Source organism: Scardinius erythrophthalmus, assembly GCF_964197995.2.
Source record: "Scardinius erythrophthalmus genome assembly, chromosome: 1".
In the NCBI taxonomy this organism is placed as follows: domain Eukaryota; kingdom Metazoa; phylum Chordata; class Actinopteri; order Cypriniformes; family Leuciscidae; genus Scardinius; species Scardinius erythrophthalmus.
In genome coordinates, this window is record NC_138221.1 from 41,391,806 (window position 1) to 41,412,238 (window position 20,433).

Sequence of the window (20,433 nt, forward strand, 5' to 3'; positions counted from 1 at the left end):
GTTGTGGCTCATTTCCTTTGTGTTGTGGATTCATTTCGTTGTGTTTTGAATTTATGTTTGCTTTTTACATTGTGCACTACTGGGCCACTGTAGATCACAATAAGGAAAGAAAAGACTATCACAACTTCCATTTCATGCCGAATTTAAACATGCACATCCATCTCAAATAAATGAAGAAGTTAAATTCGTGTATGAATAGTACAGCTGAACTAAAGGCATTGCTTTTTGTTTGAAAAATCAGGCTTAGCTCAATGAAACATTTAGGTATTGTTCTTTAATTTCTAATGTCAGAAAGGAGCATTTATAGTCTCTGTAGCCAGTTTTGTTGTACCTTTTCATTGCCAGAACACTGAAGTTTGTTCTGAGCCTTTCTGGCGGGAACGGGACTGGCCTTTAAAATCACCCTGGGGGGCATCAGAGGATTGATCCATGCTGTGGTGTAACTAACACAAAAAACACAAAGCCCATTGCTCTCTCTGAGTGCCAAACAGACCTAATGTGGGTCATCAATACATTCAGTCCAACACGTCCAGTAATGATGTTCAATGCATATTTTGCTTATTTCATCAGAATTTGAATTGAAATGTCTAAATTATATAATATTTTTTTAACCACAATGACCTATTATGGAAGCATATACTAAAGCAAAGGGAAAAAGGAAAAGAATGACAGGAAATGATAGGGATGACAATACACATTCGAGTCAAGTTCCAGCTGGCTACATGTTGACAGTTTCTCTATATGAATGTTTGCAGAAAGGTGGAAAGAATGAAATATGGGTATATCTAACTTGCCACAAGTAAATAGATGGATGAATATTTAACATGAGTGCACAAGCATTTGATGTGTTGCTAAAACATTTGATTGGTGATATTGGTCTTATAACATGGATTTATATAAAAAAATGTATACCAAAACCAGAGCTGTCAGGGGGGAAAAAACTAATATTTACTACATTAAAGGCCACATTTCAGTCTGTGTTAATAAAAATGAAGCTTCCAGATTTCCATGGCATTCATCTATCCTGTTAAAAGCACTCGATTCAGACTTGCGGGCCACTGACTACTGAAAGAGAAAACCCCCCAGAAGAGAATCATTGTGCCGCCAACAAATGTTCTGGATGATTGTTCTACAAAAAGAGAATGGCCATGAGAGGTATAGCATTCTGGATGAAGACAAAAAAGGACAAAAAGTGTGAATTATTCATGAATTTATATATTTTCGCTCCTCTCTAATTCAGATTTGTACAGATGAATACTAGCCAGCTAGAAACTGGAGGCCTCACACGGCATAACATGGTTGAATAATACTTTGGTAATTGGTTATTTATTCTAAAATGTTTCCGTGAGTTGTACTTCTCGTCTTGTTTATTGTCACTAAATGCACTTTCGAGTCTCAAATGATCACGTCAGTGGCTGGTTTGTTTATCTTTTTTATGTGCAGTGCATGTAAGATGGCTGGAAAATTCGCAATACTTTTTAAAAAGGACTGTATAGCCTTTTATGAGTGCTTAAAATAAACATGAGAAATATGTGTTGATAAACAGTTCATCCACTAGTCATGTATACGTCTAGTCTACTGCCCTCTAGTGGAGATTTAAAGCAACCTCTTTACGCAGGGTCCACACGTACTGCACTTACTCAGCCAATCAGAACTCAGGCGGAAGAGGCTGTTCTTTCTTCTCTGTAACTGAGAGGTGTATTATTACTTCAAATCACTTTTATCTGTAAACTAACTAACGGTTGACGTTTTTGCATAGGGAAAGTGTTTCTACAAAAGACAAAAATAAAATGGCACCCCGGAAACGAAAAAGGGACGAAACTACAAGCAGTAAGATTCCTAAAACGGAAGAGATCAGGTAAAGTTAATTTAGCCTAGTTATGCTTGATCCATTTTCTGCATTGTATCTGAAGACCATGTGAATCAAAGCAGCATTTTATTTCCCTTATAAGTTGTTATAGCTATACATAGTTCATTCCTTATAACGACATGTTCTTCTCTTTGGTTGTTTATTCAGCTCTCAGTCTTGCCTCGATCAACCAGGCGATCAAAGTGTTCATGAGGTCGTAAATTACGAGCCATCCACGTTGCCAGGTATTTAATACATATTATAGCCTATGCTGCGTTTTATTCTTTCAAGAAGAGTATTGATCTTACAGGGCCTTCATTTTCTGTGGTCTAACAGCAATCCACTATGATCCTGACACAACTGAGCCCATCAGCTGCAGTCTGAAGTCTCTTGATGAGCTGTTATCATGGACAAGGAAGGAAGCAAGTCCATTTAATGTGGCCACTGTGCCCCTGGCTAGCAGGTTTCCTTCACTGGACAGCTGCCCAAGGCGTACATTGGTGTCCCATGACATGATGGGTGGCTACCTGGAGGACAGGTACAACTCAGAGTTTGATTTTAGCCTGATTTTCAACCACTGTATGTCACTTTCATGAAGCCATTTCTTGCCAGTCTTCAGTATCTTCATGGTCCTGTTCTTTCTGCTGAGGTTCATTCAAGGCACAGAGGTGGAGATGCCATATGCCTTCTATCACTGGGAGTACATTGACATCTTCAACTACTTCAGTCATCAGATGGTAACCATTCCTCCTGCTGTTTGGACGAATGCAGCACATAAGCATGGAGTGCTCTCTATTGGTGAGTCTCTTGGTGGGTTCAGTTTATGGGCCATAATCACAGTCTTAAGTCCTGTTTACAATATAGTTTTAAGATATAGTTCTAAAAATCGTTCTCAATATTACAGAATACCACAGCTATAGCGATAACGGCACAGAGAAACGATATAGTTGGAATCACTTTAGTTTCAGAACGATTTTATCCATTTGATGAACGATTGAAAACATTGACACACAGAATCAATCCTGCTATAATGAGCTCAAGCATTTAGAGCGACAGATAAGCACGCTTAGAATAGACCGAACCATATCGTCCACTGGTGTGGACTATATAGTTATATAGTTATCTATAGTTAACGTTGTTGGTGTGAACAGGCCTTTAGGGTACGTTTACACATCAACGATTTACTAAAAACGGAAACGTTGTTCCTTTTTGTTTAAAAAAAAAAAATCCCCAGGCCAGTATTTGGCGAGGTCAATTTGTAAAGGAACACTACATGCTTATAGACTGAACACGTAATACGCATGCGCATGATTTCACTGTTTTCACAAATTGGCATTTTTGTCATTTCGTGTAAATGAACGACCAAAACGAAAACAAATTTTTCCGTTTAGTTGAAAACGGTGTTGTGTAAACGCCCCATCAAACATATTAGCCGTGCTGTAAAAAAGAATATCCTTGTGAAAAATAATTACACTTTAGCATACTTTTAAAAAGAAGTACAGAAATAATATACTTTAAAAGAATATACTTAAGTGTGAACTAAATGTAATGTTTTCTGACTCTTCACCCAAAATTTAAAATTCTGTCATCATTTACTCACCCTCAAGTTGTTTCAAACCTGTGTGAATTTCTTTCTTCTGCTGAACACTAAGGAAGATATTTTGAAGAATGTCGGTAACCAGAGAGTTGATGGACCCCATGGACTTCCATAGTTTTTTTTTTTTTCATTATATGGAAGTAAATGGGGTCCATCAACTCTCTGGTTACTGACATTCTTCAAAATATCTTCCTTAGTGTTCAGCAGAAGAAATCAATTCACACAGGTTTGAAACAACTTCATTGTGAAGTAAACTATTCCTTTAACCTGTGTCATAGATTTTTCCCTATCTCGCTCCTACTCTTAAGTCTACCTGGGTTGTCTCCAATCGACGTTCCCTAACTTCTCCAATCGACGTTTAATATATAATCTACCTCTCTAAACTAACTCACCTGCTGCGCAGCAGAAATTAACAGACACACTTCAGCAAATGTCCTTTAAATTCTTTAATCACGGCCGGGAGAGTACTCGAGCAATTCTCAGAGAATCTCTCCCAAGAAGAAGCAAAGCCGGAGGATCTCAGACAAATTCCATTGAGAATCCCACCAGCTAAAAGAATACAACAGTTTTTATAGAATAAGGAGGTATGGAAAAAATGTCATGCTGCATTACATAATTTCCCCACAATTTGATTGGTTTTCATAGACAAACCCTTCTGTTACTAGGTAAAGCAAACTTTGTTTTAATGATTACTTCATTGTTAATCACAAGGTTCAACCCTAGTCATCTGTCTAGTTTAATTTCCCATATTTGTTATTTTTACACTCACACAACCAAAGTAAAAGGGGTATGGCAACACAACATACAACATTCAAAAAACAGGACAGAACGTTTTAGTACATTGTGTTTCAAAGTGTTAGCATGTTAGGCCTAAAAAGATAAATAAGGTTAGATGTTAGAAACATGGTTAGTTTAATATACAGTTTACTATTTTATCTATTTAAAATCCACCACACCTGATGCATTTCTAAACCAAACGTTTCTTCTTTTTTCTGTGTTGCACAAAAGGAGAAATTTAGCAGAATGTCCAAGCTGCTCTTTTCTATAAAATAGACAGCAGATGGTGACCTGTGGCTGTCAAGCACCCTAAAAGGACAAAACAGCACCAAAAAATAGTCCATGTGACTTGTGCACTATATTCAAAGTCTTTTAAAGCCATATGACCTTGAGCTTGGGAAAGGCGCTTTATGATAAAATTATTATTATTATATGACAGCTTTGTGTGACCTCCGTGAAGTTGGCACCCCATAAAACGAAATCATTTCCAAAACTATGCCATTCGTTTGTGCTGCGTTTGTGCTGATTTGTGCCGCAAAAACCAACGTTTGTGCTGGTTTCGTGTTTGAGATATTGAACATTCTTTTTTGGGTTGCGTGACGTCACTCTCCACCCCATGTCCTTCAAATTGCTCCAAACCGGTGTCATTCGTTTGTGCTCGGTTTGTGCTGGTTTGTGCCGTTAAAACAAACACTGTATCTGTTTTCCTTTCGCAGATATAACTAATTTAATTCGGGAGCTGTGACGTCACTCTCCACCCCACCTCATCTAAATCGCTCCAAACCGGTGTCGTTCGTTTGTGCTCGATTTGTGCTGGTTTGTGCCGTTGAAAGAAACAGTGCAACTACGATCCCCTCTTAAACATAAAAAAAATAAACTTTTTAAGTGCAGTTACATAACTGTCCACCCCATATGGTCCAAATCGTTGCAAAACTGTGCCGCTCGTTTGTGCTCGATTTGTGCCGGTTTGTGCCGTTACGATGAACATTGTATCTTTTTCCCCTCCTTAGAAATAACACATTGGATTCGGGACAGTGACGTCACTCTCCACCCCATGCCGTCCAAATCGCCCCAAACCGGTGCTTTTTGTTTGTGCTCGATTTGTGCTGTTTTGTGCCGTAGAAATAACCATCATAAATGATTCCATTCTTTAGACATCACAAAATCTTTGGAGGAGTAGTAACGTCACGTCACGCAAGCAAGCCGTGCTCTCCATCCATCTCGTCTACAAACCTGTCCGGTTCGTTTGTGCTCGCACAGGGCCGCAGCTGTCAGTGTTCTTTTCTGTAGATATGGGAATGTTTTATTTTAGATTTGTGCTATTGACATTTGGTCTTTATATAATCACCAATGCACTACGATATGTAATGTATAGGCTACTGTCACTACTCTGGCTGTAAGCTACCTGTGACTGAGGCTTAATTTTGTATTAAAATAAATTAAAATGACCAATAAAAAAAATAAATGTATTAAAAAAAATTGTGTAGTGTCTTAAGTTTTCTGAATAGGCCTACTTTTAACAGCTTACAGTGCCTGTTTGAGCTGTAAAAAGTTTCGTTTGTGCTGCTTCGGTTTTTTAGGTATTAAAATCTATTAATCTATTATAATCTATAAAATCTAAAATATTAAAAATTTGGTCATTCTGTTGGCACTCAGGGCACTCCAAATTCAACCCAAATAGGCTCGTTCGTTTGTGCTTCGTTTGTGCTGGTTAAAAGTAACAAAGTATAATGTATAACAGTTTGGAAGTAACTTGCACAACACGGCACAAAACAGCACAAATCGAGCACAAACAAAAAGCACCGGTTTGGGGCGATTTGGACGGCATGGGGTGGAGAGTGACGTCACTGTCCCGAATCCAATGTGTTATTTCTAAGGAGGGGAAAAAGATACAATGTTCATCGTAACGGCACAAACCGGCACAAATCGAGCACAAACGAGCGGCACAGTTTTGCAACGATTTGGACCATATGGGGTGGACAGTTATGTAACTGCACTTAAAAAGTTTATTTTTTTTATGTTTAAGAGGGGATCGTAGTTGCACTGTTTCTTTCAACGGCACAAACCAGCACAAATCGAGCACAAACGAACGACACCGGTTTGGAGCGATTTAGATGAGGTGGGGTGGAGAGTGACGTCACAGCTCCCGAATTAAATTAGTTATATCTGCGAAAGGAAAACAGATACAGTGTTTGTTTTAACGGCACAAACCAGCACAAACCGAGCACAAACGAATGACACCGGTTTGGAGCAATTTGAAGGACATGGGGTGGAGAGTGACGTCACGCAACCCAAAAAAGAATGTTCAATATCTCAAACACGAAACCAGCACAAACGTTGGTTTTTGCGGCACAAATCAGCACAAACGCAGCACAAACGAATGGCATAGTTTTGGAAATGATTTCGTTTTATGGGGTGCCAACTTCACGGAGGTCTTTGACCGAGGAATAATGAGTTAAATTTCAGTATGCTTCAAAAAGGTATTATATGCATAATATAGTACACAAGTCATAAAGACGTTCTGATTATACTTTTATAGTAGCCTGGGAAAACCCAGACGAACTTCCGGCAAATTTAGATTTGCTCTGCAAGTCAGTCTGGCCAAGAGCCCATTCAAGCCCATTTCCAATCTTTCCAAATCTTGGCACCAATCACAAACGTTGAGGCGGGCTTTACACTATGACGATCGCTCTGATTGGTTTTAGGTCTATCCAATTGCGCCTAGAGGCATTTGAGCGATGTCTGTTGGTGACGCCCCTTTGGAAATGGGATGTGAATGAAGCTTCCCCAGACCCGACTGAGAAGGGTCTAGTGTGAACCAGGCGACTTTTATAGTAGCAGGTTGATAGCAGTGGTCTCAGTGAAATGGCATGGGACAAGAGCTGCCTGGACATTCTACAAAATCTCTGCTTTTGTGCTCCAAGGAAGAAAATCTATTAGTTTGCAATGACATGAGAGTGAGTAAATGATGACAGAAATGTCATTAACCACGCCACCTTTATAGACAAGTGTATATCAGGATGGATGTATTGAAATTCCCCTCCAAGGCACATTTATCACAGAGTGGACAGATGGAGCCAAGACATGTGAGGCCTTCCTTGCAGATGAGGAGAGTTACCGCGCAGCTGCTGATAAGCTGGTTCACATTTCCCACTGCTACGGCTTCGACGGCTGGCTCATTAACATAGAAAATGTGCTGAGTGTGAGTAAACAAGGCATATCTGATTGGAGGTTTAGACGGTCACTATGTTGACATAATGTCTAATACTTTACCTCAAATTTGACTGACTCCTCAGGAGACTGCAGTGAAGAACACTGGTCACTTTCTGCGCTATCTCACAGACCAGATGCATGAGCGCATTCCTGGCAGTGTGGTGATCTGGTATGACAGCGTACTGAAGAACGGGACTCTCAACTGGCAGAACGAACTCAATGATGACAACAGGCAAGTGATGGTCTTGAGGGCTTCTGCAGGGGGAGATTCAGGTCTGTGAGATTTATACGGTAGATTTTGTACAACTTATGCCATCAGCTTCCTGTTGTCATCCTATCAGAATGTTTTTTGATGCCTGTGATGGAATATTCACTAACTACAACTGGACAGAGCAGAGTCTGGAGAGGATGAAGTCCTACTCTGCCGCTCAAGGCCGCTTTGCTGACATCTATGTTGGCGTTGATGTGTTTGCAAGAGGAAAGGTGATAGGAGGGAAATTTGAGACGAATAAAGTTAGTGAAGTTTTTTTTTTTTTTTTTTACACTACCATTCAGAAGTTTGGGGTTGGGAAGATTTTTTGTTTTCGAAAGAAGTCTCATATGCTCACCAATGCAAAAATACAGTAAAAACAGGAATATTGTGATATATTATTACAATTTTAAAACAACAGTTTTCTATTGTAGTACGTTTTTTATGTAAACATGTGATGGCAAAGCTGAATTTTCAGCATCATTACTCCAGTCTTCAGTGTCACATGATCCTTGAGAAATCTTTCTAATATGATGATTTGATGCTCAAGAAACATTTCTTGTTATCATCAATGTTGAAAACAGTTGTGCTGCTTAATATTTGTGTGGATTTTGTGTTTTCAGGATCCTTTGATAAACAAAGTTCAATAGAACTGACTCTTACTGACTCCAAACTTTTGAACAGTCCATAATTTCTCAGTGTTTTTGGCTAAAGGTACGCGGAGAATAAATAAGCAATCTTTTCGTTTTGTTTTTCATTAGGCTCTGGAGCTGATTCGTAAGTATGAGCTTTCAACAGCCATCTTTGCTCCTGGTTGGGTCTACGAATCCCACGAAAAGGCAGATTTTCGGCAAAACCAGGACAAGTACGCTCATTTCTTGAACTACTCACTGTGCGTTTGCTGTTCTGCGATGGAATATGTGTGTAAACACACACATACATACACACACACACACACACACACACACACACACACACACACACACACACACACACACACACACACACACACACACACAAGCAAACTTCACTGATGTGTATTATCTGACCACTCTTCTAAGGTTTTGGAGCTTGCTGTCTGAGTTCCTCTATATCCACCGGCCCTCGTCCAGTCTTCCTTTCATCTCCTCATTTTGTCAGGGCTTTGGAAAGAGCCTGTACTGGAGAGGACAGGTACACTACACACAATCACACTAAGATTCTCTTCTACACCTATGTGATACATTGATGGCATTTTTCCTGGTGTCAATGGCAAAGTTTTGATGATGAAGTACACAAATGTTTTCAGAAAACCACATAACGTAAGAGCCCAATAAAATAAAATGTCTGTTGACCCTTTTGCTGCCTTGACCCTCAAAAGCAAGTAGTCCTAGTCATGGCTTACTGTGATGAGACTTCATAAAACTTGAATGCTACACTCACAATGATTGGTAGCATATCGGCTATAGATTTTTTTTCAATTTATTGGTATCAGTAGATATTGGAAATGTACTTGTTCATGTCTATTTTTTTACATTTAGATTACCTTTGCCATCATCTAACCATCACTTAAAGTTAATTTTTTTCCCCGGTTTCACAGACAAGGCTTAAGCCTAGTCCCAGACTAAAATGCTTGTTTGAGCTGGTGTAACTGAAAGCAACTTGTACTGACATGTGGAAGTATGTCAGTGCCATTGTTTTTGTCTCAAGATTTTTTTCTAAGGCACATTTATAAAAGCTTCTTAAATGTCCTAATTGAACTAAGGTCTAATCCTGGCTTAAAGGGTTAGTTCACCCAAAAATGAAAATTCTGTCAGTAATTACTCACCCTCATGTTGTTCCAATCCCGTAAGACTTTTGTTCATCATCGGAACACAAATTAAGATATTTTTGATGAAATCTGAGAGCTGTCTCACTCCTTCATAGGCTGCTAGGCAATTTCATTCTGCCGGTCCAGAAAAGTTAGTAAAAACAGCGTTAAAATAGTCCAAGTGACTACAGTGGCTCAACCTTAAGTTTATCAAGTGACAAAAATACTTTTTGTGCGCAAAACCCCCCAAAAATAACGACTTTATTCAACTATTCATTTTCTTCCGTGTCGGCCTCTGATGTGAGTTTACGAGCGCCACGACGCATGCGTGAGAACTGTGAAGATGCCGCTCACAGAAAGTGTGAAAAGTAAGCCATTCATTTTGCGGCATTGGTAAGGCACTTTTAAGTTTTCTCGTTGGTTTCTCACGATTCGAACATCCAGGAAATGCACACTTTAGAACCATTTTAAACACTACATCGAGACCCATCTGCGTCATCTTCTCAGTTCTCGCACATGCGTCGTGGCGATCTCGTGAACTCACTCAGAGGCCCACACGGAAGAAAATGAATAGTTGAATAAAGTTGTTATTTTTGTGTGTTTTTTGCACCAAAAAAGTATTATCGTTGCTTGATAAACTTAAGGTTGAGCCACTGTAGTCACTTGGACTATTTTAACGATGTCCTTACTAACTTTTCTGGACCGGCAGATGCAATTACCTAGCAGCCTATGAAGGAGTGATCCAGCTCTCAGATGTCATAAAAAATATCTTAATTTGTGTTCCGAAGATGAACGAAAGTCTTACGGGGTTGGAACAACATGAGGGTGAGTGATTACTGACAGAAATTAAATTTTTGGGTGAACTAAACCTTTAATCTCAGCCTGGTCTGTGACACCAGGCCTTAAAATGCAAAAAATTTAATAGCAATTAATATCATGTGATGCCTAAATTCACTTGTAGCATTTAAACGATCGATTTTAGATTTTAGTATTTTATTTTGCATTTATTTAGACAAAATAGTATAGGAAATGTTTTAAATATCGATACGTCCATAGTAATTTCTGACTATTTGATGTATGATGTAGGTGGAGATGGAGAAAAGCTGGTTCAATCTGCATGCTCAGGAGATCCAGCCTCTGTACCTCTCTGAGAACATGGAGAATGGGGGCTGGCTGAGAAGCCGCGGCTGCTCAAAGGACGCTTGGATTGGAGGCAACTCTCTGATGGTGGAGGGCGTGATTCCATCAGGACTTCCTGAAGTCTGTGCAAGGTACTAGAGGTTTTGTTTTTCCTGGAGTACAAAAAACTTACAATCAAACACCTTCTTTTTGCCCCTTTGTAGGATATTTTCTCTCCATGTTCCCTTGGCCGCCAGGACGTTTGTCTCTTTTGTCTACAAGCCACCTGTGGGAGTGAAGGTGTCCTTGGAGCTTAAAACAATAGATGTTCCCCTGTGCACTTTCAATGGGACGGAGGAAATAGCATGTTAGTGGTCTTTTAGGCCTTCTTCAGATCTCTAAGAGTTTCTGTAAGCTGTCATAAGAATGTGTAATATTAATCTGCTTTATTGGGTGTGTGTTCAGCTACCAGTGTCTTTCCAGAAGCGTTAGCAGAGGATAATCAGTTGGTGGAGCAGTTTGTTCAGAATTGTGGTCGGTGGACTTCGGATGGCTGGATTACCAAGTGAGAGTCAACCGTTTAAAGCAGGGGTCGGCGACCTTTTTGTCATGAAGTGGCTTTTTTATCAGGATATAACCCCCAATTATATATACATATAATCAAATAAATACATCATACATCTCTCATACAAATAATGCATAATCTTTAATATGTCTGAAGCAATTTTTCTTTTCAACTTTTTTTTTTGATTTCTCAAAATCCTAAAACTTTATTTAAATTAGACTTTGAATAACAGATTTCCAGTGTTACCCTAATAAACCTCACAGAATGTACTGTATATGTAAATGTTGTACTTGCGCAGGTGATTATTCACTGGCCTGCCATAGGTTGCCGACCCTTGCTTTAAAATCAAAAAGGTTTTGGTCATAACAAACATATTAAACTCTTTTTCTAATAAAACTCAATGTGGTTTCATGCATAGATGTTTCCTGTTGAAAATGATTGGTTGTGCATTGCGAGAAGTGTGTATTCGTATTTCCCGAGATGAAGGAGATGAAGACGTCTCCTTTAACTGCAGGATTGGAGAGATTATGGTGAGATACACATGAACAAAACACGCACAGAACATGTTACGCATTATGGGTTGTTATAAAAGCGGTTTTCATTTTATGAGTGAAAAAAGGTCTGTGGTTCACAATAAATTTAGGCTGAGACCCATAAGCCAATTATTTTAAAATATAGTCTATATATCAAATTAGTTTAAAAACAAAATGCTTTGAGCTAAAATCAGTATTAACTGCTGAATTTGAAGTGAATTTCACTAAATTTTAAAGTATAAAAAATAGGCTTTTAACAGTGCTAATAAATTATTAGTGTTTTTAAAGATTGACTACAGTAAAGTGAGCGTTATATGTAAATGAGCAAATGTAAATCTAAATGTAAAAATATGGGGAAATGAGCAGCACAGTTAAAAATACAGTATCAACTGAAAGCAGGAAATGTAAAAAATATGGTTGTTTTTTCTACAAAATAATTTACACACATTAAATACATAAAATGTGAATTTAGAAATCGCTTTAAAAGCACAAGTTTCATATTTGCCTTCTGGGTTGCCCTACAGATTGACATCTTGATTAAACATATTGTCCACTGCCATTCAAAATTTCCGTAAGATTTTTTAAATGTTTTTATTTTTACTAAATAAATCTCGTATGCTCACCAAGGCTGCATTTATTTAATCAAAAATACAGTAAAAACACTAATATTTTCAAATATTATTACAAATTAAAAAAATGTTTATATTTGAATATATTTTGAAATGTAATTTATTCCTGTAAGCAGCCATTACTCCAGTTTTGTAGTGTAACATGATCCTTCAGAAATCTTTTGTAACATTATAAAAGTCTTAACTGTCACTTTTGATTAATCTCTCTGAATAAAAGTATTCTTTTCTTTCAATCTTACTGACCCCAAACGTCTGAACAGTAGTGTAAGTGTACGAATAATGTTGGCAGTGGCTAAATTGTCCGTTTGCATTTTTGTGCACAGCTTTTGGATGCAGAGACTCTTCATGCGCCCCTGCAGTCTGTTCAAGGCATCTGCGTGAATGATGTGGTGTGGCAGACGGGTGCTTTGAAGGGACCCGGAGACACACTGAAGGTACTTCTGAACACCACCTTACGCTGGCAATATCCCATTCAGCAGGTCCGCCATTTCCGGATACACTGGAGACGTCTCCGTGGTCCTGACCCTCGGATTCCCCCTGGACCCCTGACTCTGATAGGCAGGTCTTACTCCACCCTGTACCGTGTGGTGGAGCTGGAGGTTCCTGCTGCTCCGGGTCTCATAGAGCTGGTGGTGGAGCCTGTGAGCAGAGAGGGATTCAGAGTGCCTGAGGACCGGTGGGGAAGACGCACACTCAGCTACAGTTCCTCAGGGAACCCATGAACATGAACGCTATTGACCAAATGCCTTAATACTGAATAGCTGACATGCTGTTTTGAAAGTATAACCAAATTCTTCTTCTATTCAATAAGCAGAAGAATGTGAGATGAGTTGGTGCTAAATCTGTATTCAGTAGTTGTTTATTCTGAATATTTAATTGAAAGAGCAGGAAATTGTGTACATATGATTTGCACAATTATATCCTTTATTATAGTAAAAGCAGTTTTAAATACTAGTGTGCATTTTAAAGGGATACTCCACTTTAAAATGAAAATTCTGTCATCATATACTCACCCTCATGTTGTTTCAAACCTGTATGAATTTCTTTCTTCTGCTGAACAGAAAGGAAGATATTTAGAAGAATGTCAATAATCAGACAGTTTCTGGTCTCATTGACTTCCATAGTAGGAAAAATATATACTATGGAAGTCAATGAGACCAGAAACTGTCTGGTTACTGACATTCTTCTAAATATCTTCCTTTCTGTTCAGCAGAAGAAAGAAATTCATACAGGTTTGAAACAACATGAAGGTGAGTATATGATGACAGAATTTCCATTTTAAAGTGGAGTATCCCTTTAAACACTAGTGTGTGAGGACCTGAGTGGTCTATTCTTTTAGCCATTGCACAGCTCTATATTTACACTTATTCATAAGTGGCATGCAAACCTCATGAAAATAATAAAGTAGCTTCTTAAACTGATATATTTTAACCAGAGTCTCTTCATGAAATCCCATTGTTTATGCATTTGTGTGAACTCAAGCAAGGAGATGATTCCAATTTCCTTTTTGCAGATACATTATTATTTGTGTTTCAAATAAATGGGAATGTAAAAACAACTTTAAGGTTAGTTCTTTCTTAGCACATGTAGATTCCAGAATTCAAACTGTATAAAAATTCTGACTTTATTGGTTGCACGCATTCAAATTTACAAATTTTACAAGACGGGCATTGTAAAATGATTACATTAAGATCTCAAACAAAATGTAAAAAGAAAAAAAAAAGAAAAAAAAAAAGTGTCCGATTTTGGTAAAATAACTGTTGATTGTCTAAAAGTGATTCACAAGCCAGTTTGTATCTGAATGAGATCCATCAGTCCTGCTGAGTCACCATCTTCAACATCCGTAGAGCCATTGGCCCCTGGTCAGATGGGATCTGTGATGTAATGGATAGAGATGTTCACATAGACTCATCAGGACTAAAAATAAATACTGAGAAATGCATTTTCCTTTCAGGAAAACTAAAACTAAACCACTATAGCTTCTGCTGTTATTGCCATGCTAAAACTAACTGAATATGACAATTAAATATTACATGATTTTATAAACATTAAAATGACTTTGGCAAAAAAAAAAGTACCATATGTCCAGCTTTGAGGATCCAGTAAAAGGCAAAGTTCTTATAAGTCTTATAGAAAGCTCCAGTCTGGCTCTCAGTTTGCGGGTCTTCCAGTGCCGTCCATTTCATCTTGTTGAAGTACTGGAGTCCATCCCATTTCAGCTGTTTCACCCACAGCTCCTGACCTGCTCATAAATAAATCAATTATCGCTGCAGTGCAGAAAAGCTCTACTGACGACAGCCAATCGTAATGGTCTTCCTAAATATCAGACTTGTGGGCAAAATGGATTACAAAAAGCTTACAGACACCTTCTATTAACATCCCCTTCCTAACAGGGTGATCTGATCACAAGTGGTCAGCTGTGACATGTTACCAATCACACCTGGTTTTAAAAGGCATAGTGTTTGACCACTTCTGTTCGGATGTCATGGATAGGACTGTCTCTGTCTACATAAATCAGTGTTTGGTGAGTATGTAATGGTCTAAGTGTATGTTACTTTTAAGACCCATGTTTGGGGTGAATATATGCTGTGCTGTGCTTTTCTGTTCTGGTTTGTGCTTTTCTTTAAACAAAATACAATTGTTAACCTGTCATGTTGATCATTTTCAACACACTATCGGTTACAAGTAGAGCCTTTATTTGTCCCAAACGAAAAATAAAGACAGTGACACACCAAGCCGACTGTGTAGTCGCCTCGTATTGGCTGCGTCTGGGCCAGAAAGCTTATCTGCCACTAGCCCGACTAGAGGCGACATGTGGAACACGCCGCTAAAACTAGCCTTAAAGTTGCTCATCGATCATCGGCTTGGTGTGTCACGGCCCTATGAGGATATATGGTGACATGCACAACTACCAGGTGTAAATGGTCCAAGCGCTAGTCTAAATTCTGTTGGCCAAGAGTTGCCATTCTGAAATGTTCACTAATGGTTGACGTCCTCACCCATTGTGTCCACGATGAGATCCAGCTGGCCATTGTAGACGGTGACATTGACACCTGCAGCCAGAAGCTGATCCACAATGTTCACCACAGGCTTCATGAAATCTCCAGCCATGCTGACAAACACGGCATCAGCTTGTCCTGAAGAAACAGGTTTCACTTGTGAGAATCATAATGTTGTTTTTTTATTTACACAGACATACCTCTGTAAATCATAAAAAGAATAATACCTCCCCATGTGACATTCTTTGGTATGACACCAAGCTTCTGTCTGATTGGCCCGTTCATTAAGTTAGAGAGGGACTGACGGTGCAAAGGGCGAATGTGGCGCCGCTTCAGTAAGGCTGTGAAAAAAACAAGACAAAATGATGCCTAAAACATTCATGTAACGAACAGAAATTTTGTATGACAGTGCATGTTGAAGGTCTCACAGAGAAATCCATCCACGGCTTGATTTGAACTGGTCTTCATCTCATCAGAGTCTTGAGTGAGGATGTTGTAGAAGTTCACACCATTTGTGTTCTGTAACAAAATAGTTTGAGGAACTGAATGAATCACATGATGTTCATTAATCCTATTTCTTTAATTAAACAATGAAACCTCTAGCTAAACCTATTCCTAAGCTACAGAAAGCTCTGTAGAGCACGTTCAGCTCACCTGCTCCACAACGTTCTCTGTGATGGACCACAAGTCAGTGGCTTTTCGGTACTGGCCCTTTTCCACTGCGTCCTGCACCGCTTTTGCTGCTTTAGTCACCTCATCCAGCCCATTGTCATCCAACAGAGACTATAGACCACAGCACAGACACACATCAGAGGGATTAAACTCTTTAATAGCAAGTTATGAACAGTGAATGGCTGCAAGGGAACATTTAATTTGGCCAAATCATCATATTAGAATGATTTCTGAAGGATCACGTGAAACAGAAGACTGAAAATTCAGCTTTGCATCCCAGGAATAAATTATGTTTTAAAATATATTTAAATATAAAAGAGTTGCTTTAAATTGCAATAATATTTCACAATGTTACTGTTTTTAAAATAAAATAAATGCAGCCTTGGTGAACATGTGAGACTTCTTTCAGAAACATTATTTTTTTTATCTTGCCAACTCCGAACTTTTAAATGGTAATGTATCTGATATATGTCAGATCATTACTGTAGTAGTATGTTTTGATCATGCTAATGCAATCATGCTTAATCACTGTGAAGAGGAGACAGAGGAGTTATGGTGAATTACTCACTGTGCTGTAAAGATAAGGACCCCATGTCATGACTGAATCTGCAGGAAAAACAAGCAATCGGACGTGTTTTTTAAGGGAGGGGGAGGGGGAGGGGGAGGTGGAGGGGGAGGGGGGCATGTGAGTCAGGAATATATAATCATGATGATTCATGATGAATGTGCATGCATAATTACTAGTAAACTGAGATGTGATAACTTAAATCAATAAAAAGACATTAGGGCGGCACTTTTGTGAAAAAATCCTGTTCGATTTTTAAGACATAAGTGTTCATTGAATCGATTGTAAAATCGATTTTCCATGTATAAAGACGTTTCCATTTTAAACGCCAAATATGGTCAAATTCACGGACAACTAACAGGCATTAGGACGAACGTAAAGAGGGCGGTTGAGACGCGCACAAGTCTGTAAATATTATTGGCGTGAAGTTTCGTGCACGATGACAAACAGGAGTGCAACATTCTCGAAAAACAATAAGCAGAGTGGACTGCCATAACATCAATGAAAAACATTACTGCAGTCTTCAACATGGCTGTGTTTACGATTAGAAATGTCAAACAAATTTCGCCTATGTAGGCGATTGTAGACCGTTGCCCGAATCTGTATCTGTATGCATGAGACTGTCTGAATACCGGCAGAATTCACATTTTTGTAGTAAAAAGAGACACATTATGCAGAAGTATAATTTGCTGTTATGGGTGTTTGTCAGAGCCTGTGTGACGCGCGTTCGCGGCGGGCGTATCGTGACGAGCTGGACGCGCTCCGAGAGAAGCTTGTGTAGGTTAGTCCGATCGATTGTGCAATCGATTTTCGAACGTAAAGTGACAGCCCTAAAAGACATATAGCTGCACACAACCAGATTGAAGCTTAACAAGCTTTTTACAAACCTATAGGAGAGATCCAGGAGTCTCCTAAAGCCACCCCAGCAAAGTTGCATTTGATTGAACCAGCTTGAACTGCCTAAAGAGAGAGGAAATTACCATTCAGTTACCAAGTATTTTGAAGAGTTGCCAGATTTACTTTTGAGGAACCAATCTGACTCAAGCTCTCCCTCTTTTAGAGGAAATCACCGAAGCACATGACTTAAATAGTTTTATGAACGTCTTGTCCGTGTTGTGCAAAATTGCCTTAGTGAAGCCTAAAGTGAGAACAAACATTTCAGTACCTTTGTGAGCTCAAGGGAAATAGCTGCTGCCATTTTGCCTCCGTAAGACTCCGAAAATATAAAGAAGGGAATGCTCTGTTGGGGAGAAAAGTAAGATACTATGACGAATGTGAAGAGTACAAATTCAGTCTGGTAGGTATTTTTGTTTTGCTTACTTGAAACTCTGTCTTTAGAGAGAAAAAGCTCTTGAGGAGGACCATCATGTCTGATGCTACCATCGCAACGTCCTTGGTGAGGGCATCTTCAGTGTCCGTGTAACTGTATCCGGTGCCCACTGGGTTATCCACAAATAGCACACTGGAAGCACGCACCTGCATAGACACATATTTTTGGATGAACAATAAATTATTCACAGATTCCACAATAAGTGTTTTTTTTATTGTACATAATGCTTATATTAAAGTTATATATACAGAACCACTGAATCAAAACATGCAATATATATTCCATACTTCCTGAAATAAACATCTTAATCAATATTGCAGATATGAGAGTCAAGACAATATATTAGTTTACCAACCCAAGAGGTTTCTCTCGGCTTCAGGTCTCTATCAAGAGGTCCAATTTCCTCAAAATTGCCAAAACCACAGCTAGATCCCCCAGGACCTCCCTAAAATAAACAGGAGCATGAACAACCTTAGATTTACTTCAGAAAATGAAAATCAGGGTGGATAAACAGGAGAAGGTATAACAGCTATGTGAATTCTGATTGAAAAAAAGCTTCCACTGAGATATTCTCTAAATGGAGAGGATATATGACAGTTCACACTGGTCAGAGGAGTGACTAACCTGAAGCCACATCACCAGAGGTAGTTCTTTATAACTGGCACTGGAGCTGTTGGCGTAGTACAACCACCAGAACATATGAGCTCCATCACGGACATCCACATATCCCCATGATTCTTTGGCTTGAACTGGAACACAACTACCTGTTTTTTGATGATAAGAACATCAAAAGTCACATTATTTATTATTCGAGCTTGGAGTTTGTGCAAAACTGTCTAATTGTAAATGAAGCAGAGATTTTCTTAAGAGACGTTTAATGGGCGACAAGAGGGAGGATAGGTAAATAATTAAACGATTCCGGTTCCGATTCTTTTAAACAATTCTGTTTCGGTTACATAAGCTATAAGATTCTTTTTTTTTCTGGCAAAACATAGAGATTAGCCTACATGTTTATGATATACAAGTTCAACTTTGTATACAATATACAAACATAACACAACGGTAAAAGTTGTTTTTGGTTCATTTCGAGTCGGACATGACGACAGTAACTGCGATGTATATGGGATTCAATTCAGTAACAGCTCCAATTTAATTATTTATTTTAAAATGAGAACCAAGCTGTACAAACAATATAAAAAAATCTTACATAAAGCATTAAACTAGTTGCATGGTCAAATTTTACTTTACGATTGTTTCCATCCGTTTTAATGTCAAATTTAAATAGTTCAAACATAAATCTTATTTCATTCCATTTGACTTTATGAATATAGTAACGAACAATTATAATTAAACCAAATATCAATGCTCAAGAAGAGTTTTTGATTCGATAAAAAGAACCGACTCATACGAGTCATTCGTTCTGACTGCCACACAACTGTAAAGGTTAAGGGAACCGAAATTTCAGGAAAAACATTCGGTAAAATTGTAAAAATGGAACTTGGTTCACAACCTTGGGTCGATTAACTGGATACATTTGAAACAACAGACACCATCTTTCGCTTTCACTTTGTGTCTAAAGTTACAAAACATTTTAGTATGTATATATTCTCATGCTACAATTGCACCCCCTAAGACCAAAAATGGTGACTGTGCCTAAAAATATACAAGTTATCCATAAAAGTGTATACAGCACATAAATATGGCATACCTTTGTGAAAGCTCAGAGAAAACAGCAGCACAACCAGCATGCCAATCCACGACCGTGCCATTGTTATTGATCTCAAGCTCGCTCAAACAGGCTTCCACAGTGACCCACCGGCGGCTGGTAGTGCTCAGACACAAACCTGTGAGCAGCAATGTGATGGACGGAACCGCATCATATGACTTCAGTCAGCTGACAGACGAACGGGGAAATAAATAAACCACCAGTTTACTCCATAGACATAATATACATAGACGCCCTATTGGCCGCTTTGGAACGTTGCTGCGATACGTCAACGCGTCCGCCATTTTGTGGAGGGCAAGACTGCGCTGTAATCAAATGCAAGTAAACTGCTGAGCTGCGGTTTTTCTGTATAAAAACCAAAAAAAATTACATTTATCAACCGATTTCGGTGGTTTGTATGTGGTGTACAAAAAAAGTTCCATCTGTAGTTAGTTAAACTCTCGATAGATAGACTTATATATATATTTTTTTTTAATAAGGAATGGCGAAAGCTCTGGCTTGTCATGTATTTAGCTTTTCATTCTTGGATAAGAATTGTGAACACCCCCATACTGAGATATAATTTAATTTTCACATTAAATTAAATAAAGTTTTCTTATTGTGGGAAAAGCATATTCTGTCATTGACCCGATTTTAGCAATAACAAAGATAACTGATGGATCATTTATGGTAATATGATATGGTACAACTACAGTGCAATGCAAATAGTAAATATAAGATAAAGTGAGAGGTAGGCTAATAGTAAATAGTTTAGTCAATAAAATAAACAAACAGTATACAGTAAATAAAATAGTAATGAAAAGTATAATTATATAATATC

General features: G+C 38.5%; 2 protein-coding genes across 4 annotated transcripts; one reads left to right on the plus strand and one right to left on the minus strand.

Moving 5' to 3' along the window:
• The first annotated feature begins 1,634 nt into the window (after positions 1-1,634).
• engase (endo-beta-N-acetylglucosaminidase) lies at positions 1,635-13,871 on the plus strand. 3 transcript variants are annotated; one of them, XR_014030396.1, is made up of 15 exons: positions 1,635-1,858; positions 2,018-2,094; positions 2,186-2,387; positions 2,499-2,647; positions 7,271-7,425; positions 7,520-7,668; positions 7,778-7,949; positions 8,448-8,551; positions 8,748-8,859; positions 10,562-10,746; positions 10,819-10,961; positions 11,060-11,159; positions 11,578-11,689; positions 12,645-13,277; positions 13,611-13,871. XR_014030396.1 is itself a non-coding variant. In XM_081369710.1 (14 exons), the coding sequence occupies exons 1-14, from the start codon at positions 1,791-1,793 to the stop codon at positions 13,041-13,043; spliced, it is 2,127 nt and encodes a 708-aa protein (XP_081225836.1). In that variant the 5' UTR covers positions 1,651-1,790; the 3' UTR covers positions 13,044-13,871. The 3 variants fall into 3 exon arrangements, 2 of the variants coding, with proteins under 2 accessions (XP_081225836.1, XP_081225837.1); XM_081369710.1 differs by having other exon boundaries at positions 1,651-1,858; positions 12,645-13,871; XM_081369711.1 differs by having other exon boundaries at positions 1,665-1,858; positions 2,462-2,647; positions 12,645-13,871.
• A 53-nt stretch (positions 13,872-13,924) lies between these two features.
• scpep1 (serine carboxypeptidase 1) lies at positions 13,925-19,872 on the minus strand. Its single transcript, XM_081369732.1, has 13 exons — positions 19,596-19,872; positions 18,512-18,651; positions 18,243-18,332; positions 17,878-18,033; positions 17,723-17,797; positions 17,445-17,517; positions 16,561-16,598; positions 15,975-16,103; positions 15,749-15,839; positions 15,548-15,661; positions 15,321-15,458; positions 14,400-14,563; positions 13,925-14,195 (listed from the first exon to the last, which is right to left on the minus strand). The coding sequence occupies exons 1-13, from the start codon at positions 19,654-19,656 to the stop codon at positions 14,133-14,135; spliced, it is 1,332 nt and encodes a 443-aa protein (XP_081225858.1). The 5' UTR covers positions 19,657-19,872; the 3' UTR covers positions 13,925-14,132.
• Positions 19,873-20,433: the final 561 nt, after the last annotated feature.